This window comes from Cygnus olor, chromosome 7 (genome assembly GCF_009769625.2).
Source record: "Cygnus olor isolate bCygOlo1 chromosome 7, bCygOlo1.pri.v2, whole genome shotgun sequence".
NCBI classification, from domain to species: domain Eukaryota; kingdom Metazoa; phylum Chordata; class Aves; order Anseriformes; family Anatidae; genus Cygnus; species Cygnus olor.
Window position 1 is genome coordinate 8225841 of NC_049175.1, and position 21253 is coordinate 8247093.

The window sequence follows — 21253 nt, forward strand, 5'->3', positions numbered from 1 at the left end:
CAGATGTTGAACACATTATTAAGACTGTATGTTCTTCTCAGCTGTGTTGTGACTGCTTTCAGTGCAGCCTGTGCCATGAGATGTGTGGAGTCCAAAATCACACTGTCACTTCTGCAGCCATACTGTATTAAAAGTTTGTGATCCATTTGCAGCGCACTCTCACCCTGCACAATTTTTTAACATCAATTTCCATTTTTTTCTTCAACTGATGTATATATACTTCTCACTTCTTTCCTTTTCATTAATGTTTATTTCTAGTTATGCCAGATGCATGTTACTATTTCTTGTCTGTTTTTTTACTACTCCCTACTCCCATTTATTTTTCTCTCTGTTCTAGTCTGACATATTTACAGTGCTTTCCAGTTTTGAGATATCTTTGCATTTTAGATATTTTGTTTTTAGTAATTTGCTATTTCCTGTTCCAAATCATTAATAAAGCTATTAAGTAAATAAGATAGTAATAATGACTTGTCATAAATTACCTCAAAACTTCTCTCTTCATCTTCATATATCATTCTTTGTTGTTGCTTAGAAGGAGTTCATAAATTATGTGATATTGTCCTTATTCAGGAAATGAATTCAAATTGTCCTAGATGTGTTTTCACAATAACCTGTATGAAACAAAATTGAAATTCAGTTATATCACCTTCATTTCTGTTACCTATTAATTTTGCTATCAAAAAAAAACAAAAACAAACAACAATCAATTTTGCCCAGAATGGCTTGTTCATCGTAACATCTTGCTGCCTAATGCTTATCTTCCTATTATTCTCTATAGATGTATTATTACAATTTATATAGCACCAAACATTTACAAAACACTGAAACTAGAATAAGCTGCATACTTCTCCCTAAAGACATCACATTCTTAAAAGCCCATTAAAGCAGCAAGTTACATCAATGTGCTTCACTGTCTCACATAGGGTCCTGTTGGATGAACAGCAGTGAGATGGTAGCCCCAGAGGATTTGGTCTTTTCCTAATCCAGCATTTTTTCATACTTTATATTGGCTAGGCATTGCCTTCAAAGGGTTTACTGTCTCATGAGATGGATGGTGCTGTTTTCTGAAGTATTGGGAATGGGAGAAAGCAGCTTTCCATCATCTCCCTGTCCTGCTCTGAACTTTTACCATGCAGCTGCAATCCTTGTGTGGCCTCATAATGACAAACAGTGTTTTGAGTGTTAAACAGGATGTGATAAAATTTTCATCCAAAAGACTAAGTTTATGTACCTCTTAAGACTGGGCTCACAATCCTCTGCTTCATAGTTTTGGTATGTTTTGGAGTTCTCTGTGGCTCTACGGCTATGGGTGTGTAGGTATTCTCATCGTACCAAGTTGCACAGCTTTGATACGACTTGATGACGGTTATTATCTTGGAATTAAACTCATACGTTTGGCTTAGCTTTTAGGTTTCTAAAGGTACAGATATGTCTACTGGGTCTTTGAAAGTGCCAGTGACTGAAGTAACTGTTCAGGAGCCCTAACGTGCGTTAATGTTTTGAAGTAGATATGTATATATGCATTTTAATAAATATAAGTACTTTATTAAATCTCATAGGGAAACATAAAATGTCCAAGAGTTGCTTAACTTTCTCATTTCTGAGTTGGGGTCCTTAGGATTCCTAATGTGTAGTGATACCTTGCTGCCAAAAGATCACAAAAGCTAACTCAGGAATTTACCTCTTGCAGCCTTCACAGCAGACTTATGGAGTTTGCCACAGACTGATTTTCCTATCCAAATACACCAGCGTTCTAATAAGAATTCCAGTTTCCCTGTCAATGTTTGGAAGCAGGCTATGTCTTTAATACAAATAAAATGCAGAATATCAGAATAGATTAGAATAAACGTCAGACCTAGATGACTTGCAGTTGTTTCACTGCAATCAAAGTAGGGTTATGCTGGAACACAGAGCACTACCTTAAATTAGTTTAGTTGATCATCTTGTCCAGGTTCTTATTGTTAAAAATGCTTGTGCTTCAGGGTAGAGATGTTAGAACTTTTCTAATAATTTTGTAGCTGTTACAGAAAAGAATTGTATCAGATTTGCTTGTACATATGAAAATTGATACCTTTATATTTTCTTAATCCTATTTTATGTAATTACAGATTATATGAATGCACAGTTCAAAAGGATTTTTTTTTTTAATTATGATCCCATATTTTACATGAAAAGTTTTTGGTACCCACAAAACAATTCCAGTCTTAAGAAAAGGAACAGATGTTTCAGGGAGTCCTGTTGGTTCCTTAAGAAGGACTCAAAGTCCAATGTGTGAATCCTATTAATACCATGCTGTGAATGATATTGAACAACAAATCTCTAGATTACTGATACATTGCATTTAAAAACAATCCTGGGATTCAATGTAAATATTTGCTTTGCTTACTATTTAAATTGATTCCTTTTTATTGCTTAGAATTGCAACATAAGTGTCCAATTTGCTCCATTTACTTAATGTACCACTACTGTATTTTACATTTGCCTCCTGTAAACTTTATTTTTCTTGTTTCTTTTTTTTAATTATTATTAATATTATTTTAATTACTGTGTTTGTTTAAAGCCTGCTTTTATAACATTAAATGTTTCAGTAAGTGGGTTGATACAGGTGTCACTATCTCAGGGCATGAGAACTGACTTCCTCTCTCTCTCCTATTTGCTCTTTGTTAGAAGTCTACAAGTTTCAAGGCAGGGGTTCCCAAATTTAATTGGTTTGGATAGTGTAACCTTGGCTCCAAATTTGTTACCAGACAAAAGTTTTCAATTTTTGGTAAGGTAGAATAGCATGCTCTGTCTTAATTGTAGCCCTTTCAAACACTACTATGCATGTTGAAAAAATATGGGTTTATATTTCTTAAGGGAATCACATTTCAGTGAAAATTAAGGATAATATTTAGAGTGTTTTCATACTTAAAATAGAGTTGGATAGCAGTGGCATGCACTATTTTGACAGTAACTACTGCATCAAATACTTACATAATGTAGATGGTCTTATTCACTATTGTGAGAAAAACATTAGATACTCACTTTTTATGCTAATGCCAGTTATTTACTAGTAGTTTGGGATAATTTTCATCTCCATTTGTTTGGGCCCAAAACAGACATTTGCCATAGTCCAGTGGTTTGAGCATTCACAGCAGAGTTAGGAAAACTAATTTCAAGTTCCTTATTCAAGGAGTATGTAATTATTGTGTAGTACAGCAGCATGAAAATACAGACTTGAAGACAAACAGCTGTGTAACAAACAACTGAGTTGATAATCAGTTTCAGCTCCTAAATGAGGGGGCACACAGGCTCTCAATCTCACTGATCAAGTTCAAAGGAGGCTGTAAATCTTGCAAATCTATGTTAAGTGCATGCAACCTTGATTTATTTGAGCAAATGGGTCGTCTGCCTCATTATGCTGATGAGGGTCTTCACACTTCTGTGGAGCTGTTTCTGATATTGTCCGGTTACCATGACATTTCAGTACGATATCCCCTGAGGAACTAAGCTCAAGTAAGCCTTGCGCAGCCATGAGCTGCATAATTGACAAAGTCATGAAACTCCTTTGTTAGAGTATGGCTTCTAATTTATTGATGGAAACTCAGGAATCTGAGAGTTACATTGTTGTCAGATATTCTTTGGAGGTCATGATGGGTATCAGTACTTTTCAGGAAAAAATCCCAGCATGTTCACGAGGCATACTGTGGATAACATACATTCCCATTTCATTTGACATTCCCAGGCTGTCTAGTTGTGTAATTGTTTCAATTGTGTATTGAGTATGTGTGTTTGGAGCTATATATTGTTCGTGGGGGTTGAAAACCATGTTAAAATTTTGAATTTCTCTCTCCGAGCTTTTCCTTGCAGTTCTGATTGAAAATGCAGTAAATATTGATAAAGATCAGAAATGTTTATTGAGTCAGAATTTTGCAAGAAGTTACCTTTTTGTCTGAATTTTGCATTTGTTTCCTCTGGTTTGCCTTTAGTGGGTCATTGAGCTTCTGATGTATGTCTGGAACTATAAGATAATAGCCAGCAATATGGCTGTTTAAGAAAGAGAAACTAGGTAGAAGGTTTAAACTGAAAAGCTTTATTAAAGTAGCTGTTTTCAAAACCTTAACTCCCATAACCCAGAAACTCAAGAATCAAAAACAAACAAACCAAACAATAACAAACACATTGTCATTAAATATATTTTCCAGAGACCCCTGATTTTTGAAATACATCCAATAAGTGCTGATTCTGCAAGTAGTTGTTTGTCATAATCGGATCTAAAAGCCCCAGATCTCCATTAGCTGATGGTTGTTCTGTAATCTTTGACTCAAGAGTTCTGGTAGGAACATGGTACATATTTCTACAAAGAATGAAACTCTAACGGTCTTATCAAATAACAGCAGTACTCATTGTGTTTAACAGTGCTGGAAATTAGTTTCTCAGGCACTGATCTTGACAGGTCAACTGTCACAAATTGGTGTACGTATTTGTAAATGTATCAGTCCTATAAACAAAATTCTGTCTGCAAGAAGTGGAAGCCAAAATTGGCACACTTCTGAACAAGAGAAATTTTCTGAAGCACAGAGATGTAAAGGAAAAATCCCTTCTGGAAAAGGTTTTTCTCATGTTCCATTTATGAACTTTATCTGCATCATTTGCCTTTTAGAGACTGGAAAATTTGTCTCTCCATACAGAATGCCATGGAGTTCTGTGCAGATGTGAAATATGCTTCTCCTCCTTGCATTTACCCCTACTGCATAAAAGAGAAATCTTTGTCTCTCCTTTTGAACAAAAGGAATAGGCTTTGGTTTTGCACTGGCATGTTTCCAGCTATTTTAGGAATTCCTATTGTTAATACAGAATGCAAAATAGAGGGTATTCAAAAAGTTTGACCTCTGTAGGTGAAATCAGATAGGGTTTTTGAAGGGAAAAGGAGCAAGAGAAGCAATTGAAATGTCAGCCCATCAGTGGTAGAGAAGCAAATGAGTGTTTCATTACTTGTTTTCAAATAAATAGTGATTATCATCTGTATATTGTGTAAGCCATTCTGGCACAAAACTTCCCTGTTTCTTTACCATAAACTTACTGCATAGGACAGCTGAAGAAAGCTTAGTCAGAGCAACATTCTTTACAAATTTAAGAGAATATATATACCCCACGTACCAATACCCATCTTTGAAATCTGTTGAACCATACTGATTTATGTCAGCTGACAAATTGGTTAATTTTGCTTAGCAATAGCAAAAGCTAACATCTGGACATATTTCAGAACAAGCATCTGAATTTGAATTTAAGAGATATCATAGCTATAGGTATCTACCCATATTGCTAAAGATGCTTTTATGTAAAAAACATAGTTTGTCACTCCAAACTGACATTACAGGTGGAGAATTTTCAATCTGAGATACTTCAGCTTTCAGGAGTGTCATCAGAAAGCTTAATACTACTACTCAGTCATTCTCCTTTTTCATCCTTCAGGTCAGTTGGGTTAAAGGAGGTATAGCTTAATTCTTTTCTTACCTGTCTCTCAGGTTGAAGATTTAGTGATTATAGAATAATTTTCATCAGTTGTACCTGTGTGATGGATATGATGGCCGAGTAGTCACTAAATGTCCCGATCTTTTTAGTTCCCTGTTTTTCTTCTGCAAGAAAACAAAAATAAAACTATACAGATCTCCCTCACGCAATATATTTGTTGGTTTGACTTTTGAGGCTTTAGGATATAACTGAAGTAATAGAAATAAATAATGTAGGACATCTAGCCATAGGCATTTTCAGTAAAATAAGTTATTTCCAAGAAGATTTTGACTTGCTACATGAAGCTTAGCTTCTGGCAGGAGGAAGCCACATTTAACATATCTTGGACTGAGTTTAATTGCTACAGGGCATGCCTTCAGCTAACAACACTGCCTCCATATATGTGAGTGTAGTATTGGTGTTTAAGAATACAGCTAAAAACAAACAAACAAAAATAAACAGTTTCTACTCAATACTATTTATGACTCTTCCAAACAAAATGACACCATGAGTTCTGTTTGAAAGTAAAAGGAGTGTCTGACTGCTGCTGCTGCAGAACATATTCAGTTTGAATAATCCAAAGGTCACTTAAGATTGACTTTTGTATTGAACCTCTTTTCAGAAAAAGCAATAAAATTGATTTTGAAGTGCTAAATTTAATTAAAAAATAAAATATTTAGATGTAATATTCTGTGGAGTTATCATGAAAATATGTATCTAGCATCTAGCAGATGCCTACAGTGCTCTTAGAGTTTATGAGATATTTGATCATGGAAGCCTGGGAAGCTGAGAGGACGTCATTATTTTACTGATGAGGTAGAAGTAGGGCAAGAAGAGAGAAAATAGGACTTAATATAGGATCTGAAGGAAGCCCAAGACAGAAGAGGAGGCAGTTTTACGCCATAGAATCTTGCAAGAATTTATAACCATCAGCAAGCAAGAGCATTGTGCATCAGGAAAAATGGTTGGTCTTTGATAAGCAGTAGAGAATGACTTGAAAAGTAGGGGGGAATTTGATCAGAGAGGAAAACATGGGATGGTAAGACTACAGATAATCCCAAGGACTGTCAAGCAATATAAACTTATTAGAGAGAAAAGTCGTATAGTGATCTGGGTGAAGTAAGATGGCAAATACTACAGATAATAGAGCAGTTACATTACAGGCATTGATGAAAATGCATTCACACAAAAGACTAGTTTGTCTGTGCTCTGAATCTCACTGATTCTGATTGTGTGTTAAAAAAAAAAAAAAAATCCTCTCTATATCAACTCTAGATTCAGTCAAGCTGCTGCAAAATGTTCATGAAAGTATTGAAGGGTTTCTGCCTACCAGTCCTTCAGACTTACTGTACTTTCTGTTCTAGTTGGCCACGTGGGACTCTGAGAAAGGACTGAATGGTAGCCTGCAAGAACGACGTCTGGGCAGTGACTTACAAGGATTGACACTCAAAGTGGTGACTGTCTTGGTATGATGCTATTTGAGTTCAGGAAACAAAATGCTCAAAATAGAAAGGATCTGACTATTTTGGGTGCTTCCTTCAGAATTTTTCCCTATCATTTTCAATTCTGTATTTTTGGATGATCAGTTACATAAGCAAGGAAGATAGATGATGGCCTTATATTATTTTATGTATATCTGTGCAATGTCAGAGATGTATAGCATTGTTTGCTTGTGCTTTTTTTTCTGCTTTTTTTTCTGCTTTTTTTTCTTTCATACTGGGCATGGAACCAGCACAAGGTCTGAGTGCACAGGACTACATTTCAGATACGGTACTCTAACTCAGACATGCAGTTTCTAGTACTTAATGGATTTTAAGATCAGATGGGCCAATTATGATAATCTAATCTTGACTCTTGTACACTGCAGGCTGTAAAATGTAATCGAGTGTTTCTTCCATTGAGTTCGTAACTTCCTGTTGAGATAAACTACGTCTTTTAGAAAGATATAGACTATGTGTTTTTAGGACTGCAGTTTGTTACTATTCTGAGTGGTAGCAGAGCTCCTGTTAGCTAAGTGCTAAATTAAGGGCAAATTAAGGTTTGAATGCATTCCTGCCTAAGGTACTGCAGTTCCTAGATTGAAGAATGTGATGTCTTTGTGTTTTTTATTGTTCTTTTTCTGAATCATGGTACAAATAGGAAGTAATGCACCAGATGATTAAAGCAGTCTCCCCAGCGTTCTTTCCTCTGTCAGGATCAGGTAACAGGTGAGGTTATGGTATAGTTTACGTGGGAGGTGACCAAATTCCTTCCAGAAGGATGTCAGCACCACAGCACAAATGCAGACAACCGCAGAGGCTGTGCAGCTGACACACCCAGCAGAGAAGGATGCCTATGTCTGACTGAAAACATACCAAAAAATGCTGTATTCCTTTATCTCAATATATACTTTACTATAAAATACTCTAGAAACTAATACCCATGAAAGTTATTGTTGGAATTTTCAAAATTTCAAAAATTCAAAAAATTCAACACTTTTAGCAGTTGTTTTGAAAGATTAATCATTGTCAGTAAAAGATGGCTTTCTAAACCTGATATGCTCTGAGCTGGAAAGCAGTAGTGCTCCTATCTAAGGCTCATCTGCTTAACTTAATATCTATATTCTAGACAGTTAGTTAAGACACTAATGTAGGTGTCATTGCCCTCTTTATATTCAGCGAGAAGAGGCAGGTATTCCAGAGAGTATTCATCCTGCAAATACCAGGAAGCTGACAGAGGGGGCTGAATTGTTCTGTGGAGTTTCTGCTTCCCCTCATGAACCGTGTAAAACCCAGGACCATGGATGTAACTCAGCTGCTGAAGCACTGGTGCCTGGTGGGGATGCCTTGGAGTGTTCCACCTGACCTGAGCTTTTTGCTGAGGGGGTTATGAGGGTCTTGAAATCTGTGCTGAGTTGTCCAGAATTAACTCAGGAAACATCCATTTTGCTTAAAAACAACAACACCTTGTTTCAAGTATCAGCTAAGATATTGTTTTGTTCTCAGGAAGAACCTTTTGTGATGGTGGCAGAGAACATACTTGGGCAACCAAAACGTTATAAAGGATTTTCCATTGATGTCCTGGATGCACTTGCCAAGAATCTGGGTTTCAAATATGAGATATATCAAGCTCCTGATGGTAAATATGGACATCAGCTCCAAAACAGCTCCTGGAATGGCATGATTGGAGAACTTATTAACAAGGTACACAGAAAAGAAGCTACGTTTGAAAAACAAACAACTAATAAAGATTCTTCAGAGTAGGATGTTTAAGCTTAGTTAAGGAAGTTTTTGAAATTCTCCCTTTCCTCCATTGGAAATTACAGGAGATTGAATTAGGATCAAAGAGCCAGTACAGAACTCTTCTGAGCTATGGGTGGCTTGAATGTAGTCTAAACCATGCTATTTAAGACCTTCTATGTAGGGTAGGAACTATAGAGTGTGTTGGTCTATTTACTCCCACCTGTTATCAACATACATTATATCAATGTAAATCAGTTTATATAGATGTCAAAAAAGAGTATAAAAAGAGAGGGTGTGTGTGTGAGTGAGTACAGAAGGTATGTATTCTTAACCGATTAATTACTTTTTTTTTGTCATTATATATTTGATACATGACTTGTAGGTATGACTTTCTTTGGATCACTGTGTGGCAATATGTTTCATAAAGATCAACTGATGATTCCAAAATAGGAAAAGTATCAGTAATAATATACACCATAAAGAAGTGTTTTGAAGGACCAGAATTTTAAACTGAGCTCAGGATTACTCATTCATTTAATACAAAGAGGACCAAATTTCTTTGTTAATTAAAGTCTTGCAAATCAGGAGTAAGTTAATTGAACTCTGTTGAAGTAAATGGGGAAAGTCTGTAGTTTAGAATCTCCAGGAGAATGAGATTAAAATGTATTTTGTTCATGGTCTTGCTATCTGACATGGGACAAATGCTAATCAAGACAGAGAATCAAAGGAATTAATATTCCATGTCTATGCCCTTTGTAGAAAAGGTTACTCTTCTACAGTGGAGTTATTACTGAAAGTGAAAGCTTTCTCATTATCTAGTAAGTAGGTGTCTCAGTGTCTGGTAAGTAGATGTTTAGGAAGAAATAGATGCAATTAAAGCAATAGCAAACGTGTATGATAATGGGATATACTTGGTTGGTGCTAGGAAATATAAAGGATTTTTTACTTATTTTGCATTGACATAAGCTATTTGAATTTCATTGACTTAAAAATCTGGTAAGAAATCCTGTGAAATTTCTTTGGAAATTGCATTCTTTGAAGTAACAAAGTATTTATAATAGTATTTCTGCTACTAACTTTTCCACTGCCTCCAAAGAATTTCAAAGCAGATCTCCCGAACCTAATATTTGGCCTACTTTCCCAACAAAACACAGAGATAAGAAACAAAAAGTACATTTTATTTTTTGTAGCAACCTGTTTTGATTAAGATGGGAAAATAATCAAAAACTAATTGCAGCTCTTAAAAGCTTTGGGAATCTTATTTATTAAATACTTTTACCTTTCATTGAGTTTGCATACTCTTAAAGGACCTAGTATATGTAAAACCTGTTCACTTTAAATGTTGAGGTCAAAGCAGTTCCAGGAGCTTAGTTTCCTTTGGGGCGTTCTTACAGTTATTAGTTTTTGCAGGCACTTTATTCTTTGTAAAAACAAAAATCTTCCCCCCAGTTGTCATATGAAATCCATTCATTAATATGGGAATTTGGCAGGTAGAACAGCAAACACTAGCTCGTCACAATACACAAATACCAAAAACACAAGCTAAATAAATTTTGCATGGGGAAGGAGTAAGGATTTTTTTCTCAGTAATCTTGTGATGACAGTAGAGTAAAAGAAGCATTGATAGAGCTGTGAGATGTGCATGGATGGTGCTTCTTCCTTACTGCTTGCAATGTATTGGGTTAATATGGTTTAGAGTTTTAGGCATCATTTGGAAAAGAAGTGAGGCATAAAGATTAAATAAACTGCGTTTCATTCCAGACGAGTCAGGGTGACTCTTTTTGTTCAGTAATACTTTGACAGGTTACATTTCACTGTTATGCTTTAAACCAGTGCAATTAATTAATGTTTGATAAAACTGATTCTGATTTTACTTTTTAGACAATTTATTTTACTTTGTCTAAATATGTTAGATTTTAAAAAGATATGCACAGAGCCACTTGCTTTTTAAAAAGCTTCTCTTGAAGGCTCACGCTAGCAGAATTCATGGTGAAAGAAGGAGATCTGACCTGTTGCCTTTGTCTCGCAGAGAGCAGACCTAGCAATCTCAGCCATCACTATAACACCTGAAAGAGAGAGTGTTGTGGATTTCAGCAAGCGGTACATGGACTATTCGGTGGGGATCCTGATCAAGAAGCCCGAAGAGAAAATCAACATCTTCTCTCTCTTTGCTCCTTTTGACTTTGCGGTGTGGGCTTGTATTGCTGCAGCCATCCCTATAGTTGGTGTCTTAATATTTGTCTTGAACCGGATCCAGGCAGTCAGGGCACAGAACGCTTCCCAGCCGAGCCCTTCTGCTTCCTCCACCCTGCACAGTGCCATCTGGGTTGTGTACGGCGCCTTTGTTCAGCAAGGTACATAGTCTGTTCCAGACACCACTGATGGATGTTCAGAAGTGTTCTATCTTGTTTAGAGCATTTCAGGACATGTTAGTCTTGGCCAGAGTATTTCTAAAGATGAAAGAGAAGGTTTGTACAAGGAGGTAATGTGTTTTTTTATCCCAGGTAATGAACAGTGGGAAGGGAGGGATTTGGGGGATTACATTATGCTTTTCTGTTCCTCAGAAAGTCTAGTGAAACCATTCCTGACAGACTTCCACTGTGAAAATGATCACTTGGTAAATAAACGTGAGAGCTGCTTGGCTCAACATTACAATACTTCTCCAACTCAGAAACTAGCGCCTTTTCTAATCCTTTAAATGTGATTTTTTTTTAAAAAAAAAGTTTTTGAACTAATATGATAGAGTTTATCTTTCTGTTCTTTGAAACGAATAGGAAAATGTTCTGAACACTGTGTAATGATTTAATTCCAGGATATTAGTGGTACTTCACCATTAAACTTTCCTTATTTAGAATATTATTCATGTTCTGTATGTCTGATCCTGAATAATGCCTGAGGGAAACATTTTGAAAGATTATTTTCTAGAGCAGTACCCAGGGCAAGAAGTTGACTACCTGTTGTAATGGAAGTAATGCTTAGCTCACAGCAAAAGGGATGCACAAATACAGAGGGTTACTTCAACAAAGTTCAACATATCAGAGCACGCAGAGGAGAAGTTCCTGAAACATCCTCATTTTCCCTGTTTACTTGTAGGGGGTGAATCTACTGTCAATTCTGTGGCTATGCGCATTGTAATGGGAAGTTGGTGGCTCTTCACCCTTATCGTTTGCTCATCCTACACAGCAAACTTAGCAGCATTTCTCACAGTATCAAGGATGGATAATCCTATAAGGTAAGAGCCTTTTCTTAACATGAAGCTGGAAACCTGGATTTCACAGAAATGTATTACGCATTTGAGCACTCATTCTTGCAAGAAGGAGATAACTCTAATAAAATACTCTTATTTTCAGTTACTGCTTTCTCTTTTCCCCTCCCCTCCCCTTCTCCTTCACTCCTACAACTCTCAAATGAATGGAAGGGACAATGGCATTTTAACTGTGTATTTTTGAAGAAGAGTTGTCTTTCACGTTTATTTTTATTTTGCTTAACTAGAGATCTAAGTGCTTCAGCTATCTGTATTTCTTTGTTGAACATCAGAGAGGAACTATTACTCTAGGGAACTATATATTGTTTCACTTCTCACCTTTAATGTGTTATTTCATGTTCTCAATATTTTGATATGCATTGCTGTTTATGCTATTATATGCATGTAAGATGATACAAGTGGACTTTTTAAAATATAGATGGCTTGATTCCGTGGCATTATTTGCAGAAAAGACTTCTTCTCACAGAGGAAAAGATAACCAAATCTGACTCCAGGATAATAGTTGTAATACAGCAGTCATTTGATTAAATTTATATATAATTTGCTACATTTGTGTTGGCAATATTGTGATGATAAATTACAGCTTCTGTAACAAACTCAATTTATCTTGCACCTTTGACTTTTTCCCCCGCTGCCTGCCTACTAATCCATATCGTACAAGAATATTTTCAATAAGCCAGGCCTCTGAGCAGCTCCTGAGGGCTGCTGGTTGTTTGTAGGCATGTTTAATGTTTGTTTGTTTTTCTTTAGAAAATGTAACAGTTAAACAAAATTTCCCCTTTTTCTCTCAAAACATGGGCAAAATTTCCAGCTTCACCCTGGCATGGAGTACTGAGAGGACTGTTTATTGTCCTTATTCACTGCTGACAGGATTAGAGTCTGGTATCTCATGTTTGATCTGACAGCAATTGAGTGGAGAGATGGCTAGAGGACAGGCAGTGCAACACAGGCTCTCCTAGAAAATGCTGAGGCAAAGATTTTAGGTGCTGCTGAGTGACACAGTTACTCCGTCAATCTCATTTGGGGTTTCACTGGAAAACTGGGACTGGAATCTGTGCGCAGCACCTAAAACAGGGCTGTTGGCACTTACATGAGACTGTCTCTTAGAGGAAAACAACAACAACAAAAATGCTTTTGCCTTCTCTATGTTATCTGCACAGAAGGACAGAAATAATTGCCATTGCATACATGCAGGTAATACAATGCTTTGTATATATATACTGCTAAAATTATTACAAAAAGAGCCCAAAATAATAAAAAGTTCTGTTTTTAAATGAATTTTCTATTAGTTGGGTTGGAATAAGTAAATTTTAACTGTAATAGAAATAAGAACTGCAAGTAATTTCTGGAAATGACATGAGAAACTAAAGAGAATAAAACTAGTGCACAGCATCTCTGAAACCTGGCTGTAAGACCTCATCCTACAATGTAGGACCAAGGTTAAGCTCAATGAATAAATTGTTCTTGAAACCCAGGACAGAAATAGTTGTCTGGAAGGTTTGAATAATGACCTTCTGAATGATTTCTGATTTTCTTGTTCCTTCATGGTGGAAGAAATTGTTAGGTTTACTGAGCACCTCCCAGAACTTAGCAAATTTCAGAGGACAAAAGTGTGATGAAAAAAAAAATAATTGGATTTAGGAACTAAGCTGCTTGATGAGTATATCAGACCTTAGTGGCTGACCTATTACAATATCTCCAGGTGGTTTTGATTCCTCTTCTTATTAAAATTTTTAATAAGGAGAAGTTATTTGGGTAATGGGGCTGCTTGACGTTGTCACAGGACTTCAGAGTCCATTCTGCCCTCTACTATTAGAGATTACAGCTGAAGAATTATGATTATATGCCTTTCTATACCCAGTGGTGGCTGCCACTTTCCAAGTTCCCAGTATCGCATCCACTTTACAAGGAGAGGATACAGAAAGTAGGAAACACTACTGTGGTCTGCAAACACCAGCAGATAAATTCATGCGCCAAACCAGAAATGGTTTTTGTTATTTAAATTACTGTAAGGCCCACCACCTGTGCTCCAGCTGCTTGGCTCTAAAGGCAGGGGTCTCTATTATTATTTTTTTCAGCCATAATGTGGATTATTCATACTGTCTGGGGTATTTAAAGTGGTCCCAGATGCTTCGGTTTAGGCACCCAAATCCTTCCCCAGGTAATCTGAAATGGTAGCTGTCAGAATACTCTGGGTTGATGATTAGTTGGCATAACCAAGCCAGTTAAAGGATTTGCTTGTCTTAGTGTGTTTATGGCTTTTTTACAAAGTTGGCAGAATCTCCCTGAGATCTTGCTACTCTAAGAGGTTTGGTCTAAACTCTCCCATCAAAAACTGCTAGTGCCCCAGGAGACAGGAGATGTGTTAAAGAAGTAGGTTCTCTGGATATTGAAACTCTACCTGTTTCTAAGCCATGATGAAAATATTTTCACGTCATCAGTCATTAGGAGAAACATCTTACTCATTTTTGTAGTGTCAGGTTTAAAACAAATATGTTTCCTGAGAAAGTAAATTATTGCCTTACATGAATGCATCATGGCCCGGTGTTTCAGATCCAGTAGCACATAGCTTCAGTGTGGTATGATGTGGAATGAGTGTTTTTACCTTTATAAATTTGCCTTTGCGCTTGCCTGTATTTTATCTTTCGTGGACCCAGAAAGGGGTAGTTACTTGAAATCCATTTGCTCCCACCCAAAGAGGTGCAATGAAGTATAGTTGAAAATTTGCTCACCAGCTGAGAAGTACCAAATCCATCTGAGATTATTCCCATGGTTAAGAAACCAACCCCTGTCTGCTCAGTGTGTGCTATTATCTGTCCCCCCATAGGAAAGTCCTCTGGTGTTCAGAATTGCTGCGCTAAATTGCCAGCAGGGGAGAAAAGAGTTTTACAGTGCTGCAGAAGCTGCAACATAGTTAAGATTTTCATTACAAGACTGATTTTGTTCCCAAGCCCCCTCCAAAATAGCTAATAAGTGTTTCAGCATCAATTTTGGCATGTGCGGTCTGTGACTAGCAGAATAGAAGTACATTTTATTGAATAACTAGGTGTCAATCAACCCAGTGATACTTACTTCCACAATTTCACTGCAAAACAAGTGTGTCATAGAAATCATAAATGGTATTTATTAGAAAGGGCTTGGCGAGACATTCACTGAAGCAGTGTTGAACTGTTGGAAGGCAGATTTTTTGAATTAGCATGTTATGAAAGCCTGCAGATAAAGAAGGCTTTTAAATTAAAAAAAAAAAAAAAAAATCTCACAAGGCTTTTCAACCCTACCATGAGTTTTAGAATCTGCCTGTGGTTCACAGAAAGGTGAAATACCTGGATAAGGAGGCATGGGGGAAAGCAGCTCTGATGTGCTACCTGTATTTCTGTTTTTCCTGAAAGAGACTTCCTACATCCCCAAGGGGTTCCCAAGTGTTGTGCTGTCCGGGTGCCCAGATCGCATGTCAGAAATGTACTTATCTTGGATAGAACAAAGACCTCCTCCTTGGTTTTTCCAAAAACCTCAGGGACTTCATAGTGTGATAACGAGGAGAGGTGCTGGCCCTCCTCCTGGCATGTCGGCAGGTGCTGCCCTGCTCCTTGCATGTCCCGGGTGCCCCTCGCTTGCCGCACTGTGACAGGACAGTAAGGACAGTCAGAATGCAGAGTTTGAGATCCACCTTAAAACCTTAGGCCCTTTAGGAGACCAGGGATAGGAGAAAACAGCATGGACCTTCCCAGACTGCCCTCCATTCTCAAGTTGCTAGTAGGGTTTCCGTATTCATGGAGATTCACAGACAGGGCAGTGTATGCTTAAGCAGATTTCCTGATTATGTATGGGCAGAGGAGCGAGATACTACCCTGCTCCAAAGGAGATGGCATTTCTGTGAAAGAAATTGATGGTGGCAACCACTTTGGAGCTCGGACTGCAGGGCTGTGATCCACTTTCTGACCTGTTAACGAGCAATTCTTAATTTTTGTTTTCAAGTAGAAATCTAGGTAGTGTTTGTAGTCTGTGCTAATCCTTGATAAACTTGCTTAAACTGAAATGATTTATATTTGTTCTAATATTTGCAATCAGACCTGTGTGCAGCTGAGAACCCTTCTAATGGCTCAGTCTTACAAATAAGGGCTAAACTACTACATTAGTTTGTTCTTTCTTTTGTCATATTACATTTTCAACAGCCCTTGGATCTGCTGTCTGACCTTCCATTTGTAATTATGGATTTAATTAGCAGTGACTGAACTTCCAGCTTCATTTCTTGTTAACAAACAGACTACATACAGTTCAGTAGTGCAGAGCTATTCTTAAACTCAGGTTTAGGAGAGCTTGTCTGATAAGAGGTATGAATCATGCAGGAAAAAAATAGGACATGAAAAGTAAGCTATTTGCAAACTGAAGAGTTTAAATTTAAGATTTTATCAAATTGATACTTAATATTTGGGGCTGCTATGAAGGTTCTTAAAGGCATCTGCATATATGCTTTCATAGTTTGCATAGAAAAGTGTTATATATGTTTTTATAGTCACAGTTGTTTCATGATCTAGCATTTCCTTATTTGCATTTTAATTCCCAAATTTCCATGTGTTTTGGTGACAGTGGAAAATTTACTGCAGCCTAGTAAGGGTGATAAGTCTGGCACTTGGAAGACTTGGGTGCAATTTCTTTTTCTACCACAGGCTTTGTTTGATCTTGGCAAGCTTAGCCTCCTCTCTATCTCGGATCCCTTTCTGTATAACAGAGTAACATTTTTTCATATCTTATATGGCATGTTGTCAGTTTAGCTGCTTTAAAAATCTTGGCCAGAAATGACCATATTATTATAGCTCTGCAGGTATCAAAAAAGATATAAATGTTCTGGGTTGCATTAAAAAAAAAATCTCAAAATATTTTAAAAGAAAATGAGGAAAGTATTTTGAAGATGCCAGCTAGAAGGAAATGAACAAAGGTTTCATCTACTGTATTTAAATGGACTTGGTATAGGACTAGTAGCAAGAAAGTCACAGAAATCTCCCTGTATTTGCAGTGATTTTGCCTTGAAATTCCTTGTTTGAAAGCAGCCTTTCTGTTCTTAATACCACATGTGGCTTTCTACATATTTCATTGAATTTTCTTTTATCCTTAATTTTCTTATGTTGAATTTGTACTGTGTTTTTTAGTGTCTGTGCAGCACCTCGGGCACGTTGACAGGAGGCACGTATGAATGGGCACGATAAAAAATAATTATCGTGATTATTATTTAAGGCCTGTGAGCAAAAGCTTCAATCATTAAATAACTAGATTAAGTAAGTTCATCCGTAAAAATGAAGGGTAAAATATAATAAAAGATGCAAGTGAGTGAGCGAGGACAAAAATTCAAAATATTTCTTAATTTCCAGAATATTCACTTTTTAGAGCACGTAGAAGAAATGCCATGGGAAATGCTCTGCAACCTGTGCAGCAGGGCAGCAGCAGTCAGCAGCATTCCTCCAGGCACAGTTCAGAACAAGACACTGTGTTGTGGGCAGTGCTGGATCTCCATCATTTATCTTTTCATTTCCCTTCTGCTGGTGGTGTGGCCCATTGGATGCTTTTGGGAAGTCCAGGGCTTCACAAAGTCTGGAGCCTCTTAAAAGTCTTTCTGCATGTTGGCATATGCTGTTCAACTGTGGTTTAAAATGGATCCTAATAATTCCTGTAACTGAGCAAGCAGGCAAGCATGGAAGTGTAAATATTTCCCAGGGATATTTTTTTCTGGGAAGAATAAACAGCTGAAAATCAAGCTTGCATTCCACCCCTCCAGTTGCCATTATAAAAAGATGGCATATATTGGAGATCAATGGAAAGCCAAGAGCCTTGAGATTCCACACCCTCTTCATCTCTGCCTTTACAACACCTGTATTAGAGCATCTCTTCATTTATTCTTGTTACTGGGAAGTTCTGTGTCTTAAGTGGATTGAGGCATTAACTTTTGATGCACATACAGTTCAGGGAAATAAATTATTTGGATATGACGTTACCAAAATCTAGCATCTGCGCAGGTAATAACATGATTTTTTAAAACTGCTTTTTATTTTATTTTATTATTATTATTTTTTTTTTTTTTTTTTTTTTTTTTTGCTTTGGAAGGGTGAAAATCTAGCAAGAGCAGTAACCTTCACGAAAGCCCATCAACACTTACATGGATTGGTTCAAATCCAAGATTTGATATGCAATCTCTTCTTCTCAGCTCAGATTGCATTGATTTTGATGTCAGATTTTCTCATGTTCATATTGATTATTCACTGGCTGTCCATAGAGTAGAGTGACTGTATGCTGACTGCATACATTAAATTGGCCCCTGACTTCAGCCTTTGTTATAGTGTGTGGCTTCTTTTTATTACAACGATAATACCTTTGGCTTATTTTGTTGTGTGTGCTTTTTTTCCCCCTATTTGACTCCTAAGGGATAAACAATACAAAATACAGTAACAGAAGAATTTTGCCCAATAGGATATTTATATTTCTATTGTTTTTCTCTAAAGAAGTTGATATAATGTCTTTTATGAACTGATAATAAAATCTAATATAACAGGATATTAAGAAGGAAGAAAAAAATGATTACTACAGCAATTCAGACAGAGATAGCCTTAAAGCTCTAAATATCTCCTAGTTGTAAAACTACCTCAGTCCATTATTTTTAAGGATAAAAACAGGAATAATAAGAAATATTTCATAGTGAATTCTGGTTTGGAAATGCAGTCTTGGTGAGGAACAACTGTTAAAATTGCAAAAGTAATTTAATTTTCTTTTTTTTTACATTTTCTTAAAAAGTAAAATTACTTTGCTGCTTTTTTTCATGTGAATATACAATTCGATGTTTGCCTGTTGGCCATATTTGCTTTTATTTTGGACAGAAAAACATTGTTACATGGCCCGGCCCCACAGTATATGTCTTTGTCAGAAGGATGTTTAAACAAAGGCCCTCAAAGTGGAAAGCCAAGTAGATCCGGAAAAAAAAAAAGGTACCTTCATGACACTTGCTGGTGAAAAAGCTGCCCAGAAAGAAAGCAAGCAAACAAACAAGAAACCTGTAAAATGACTTGTATTTTATACCTTTTATCTGTGCTGCTCGGAGTCATTATTGTAACAGTGAGTCCTATTATAAAAGTCACGCAGGTTGTTCTATTATGTGGTAAGATAAATAGTGCATATTTTTGCATAGGCTTCAAAGTCCTCTGGAGTCAGGTGATGTCTCTGAAAGCATCTCTGCAGACAGAACAAACAAGTTAATTGCATTTGCAAAATGACCAATAACTAGTAAGCTCTATATCACAGTAAAGTTACTTCCTGTACCCTGCTCCCTGTGAAACAACCACATAAAGTTAAAAAGTAGTTCTACCTAACTTGTAAGAAGGGAAAGTTGTACCTAGTTTCTTACTTGCTCTCGGCTCAGACAGGACATACATGAGCTTCCAGCTCTGATAATCTGCTCTGTATTTCGAAAAACGCTTCATTTGCTCATGCCAGAAAAAGTCTTCTCTTCTTGCACAGTTCTTCAGCGACATTTCCACATGAACAGTAGTGCTGCCATTTTCATAGCACACGCATTCAGCACCAGAATTCCTGGCCTGCCTGACAGCAAAAGTAATTTTCCCTCCTTCTATTTGCTACCATATATTCTGTGTCAGCAGGATAACTGTGAGTGTAAAGACCTGCACCGAATCATTTCTTTTTTAGATTATTTTGGATGGAAGGAGGAGGAGGGAGGAGTCTCCAGCAGGAGCACAGGCAGACCGCTTGTCCCGCTGTCTTCCCAGAGTAGGGGTTGGTTGGTAGCACCAACCAGTGTCACCGTGCTATGGCAAGTCCTGTGCTCCATTAGATGATCTGTCTTTCATGTTGTGAGGTTTGAATGAATAGACGGCAATAAAAGTTAAGTAACAATCATACCTCCTATAGTCTAAAAGCTTAGTTTGTACAGTCACTGCAAAAGCTGATCTATTGGAGCAAGGCTCTGCAGCTTTTCCTTCAGCGATTAAAAATTGAGCATGTCACTGGAAACTCAGTGGGGGCAAAAAGGCCTTCTAGAGAAGATCCACCCTACAGAAACCTGCACAGCAGTACCGTGATCCTGTTGCACCCCTTCTCTTGCACAAAATATCTTCCTCGCAGCTACCTTTCAGCATTAAGAATTGAGTAGCATTGTTCACACGTCACCCTATCTGGAAGCTTTCTGCCTATGCTGAAGGTTGCAGGATTACAGCTTTGTTTTTGGTGAGCTCAATGCAATCTCTTATTGCGTGTTTTGCTGAGGAAGTCAGCCACAAGCTAAGAGATAAAATTTTGTTTGGGATGACAGGGGTACAGGCATGTGTCCTTTTGCCTGTTCTGTTGTGGACACAGGAACTTCAGACACGGGATGAAGCAAACAACTTTGTGTAGTAACATCTTAAATCATGTAAGCTAGATTCATTAGTGTTGTAAAGGAGATTTAGTTTTGACTTTCTGATTTTTCTTCTCTGTGTTTAAACAACTGTTGCATTCAACTGAGTCAAATGGTTGTACTACTCCTTTTTAGTTAAACTTAGATAAAAATGCTCTGTCTTAACATGAGGTGGAAAACCAATCTTCCCATGTAAAGAAAAGGCTTTAAAAATGAATATGCTCATAAGGAGATTTAGAAACAATTCCCAATGATACCTAAAAACAAGCAAAACAAATAAAAAACCCTGCAACAACAAAACACTTTTAATAGATGCAAGTTATGTCTTTTGGGGGGAAAGGAGTTGGGGGTTCTTATTCTCCCTGGAAACTGAGATGGTGCTGTTCATTTGCATGAGTTCTTTCCTGCTAATTATTGTGTTGCAGAAGTTTTTCTAGAAGGAAAGAAAAGTTTTCTGAAAATAATACTCTGTTGCGAAGAGAATGATTGCATATGTACTTTCCACTTCCTGGGCTTATTGCCTTACTGAGCAATGTTCTATTCTGCTGCACACGTGCCCCCATATAATGTAATACAGCGTGTTTCCAAACTCATCTGGTGATGAGGAAGAGAATGGTGTTGCCTTGGAAAAACTATTTTGATGCAGCTGCTAAGGTTCCATTAAAAGAAATGTAATCGTGCACTAAAGTTGTTTGCCTTCTAAACCATTAAAACCAGCCCAGGAGAATAAGCTACTGATTTAATTCAATTGATTTATGAACAGTCATATCTATCTAAAGAAGAACAGAAAACCATCAGTCAGAATGGGGTGGATGTTAGCTACTGTGCTTCTTTTATACGGCAGTAATGCAATTTCCAAGGTAGTATTTCAAGGTGTGAAAT

The 21253-nt window shown here is 37.1% G+C and overlaps 1 protein-coding gene across 9 annotated transcripts in view; it reads left to right on the forward strand.

Moving 5' to 3' along the window:
- Positions 1-21253, forward strand: part of GRID1 (glutamate ionotropic receptor delta type subunit 1) — a 597690-nt gene that overhangs the window by 536390 nt on the left and 40047 nt on the right. For all 9 annotated transcript variants that reach the window (XM_040563453.1, XM_040563448.1, XM_040563450.1 and 6 more), the window contains 4 exons: positions 6858-6959; positions 8478-8675; positions 10744-11068; positions 11808-11946. In XM_040563453.1, the coding sequence (XP_040419387.1) occupies positions 6858-6959; positions 8478-8675; positions 10744-11068; positions 11808-11946 (764 nt within the window). The remainder of the gene's footprint in view (positions 1-6857; positions 6960-8477; positions 8676-10743; positions 11069-11807; positions 11947-21253) is intronic.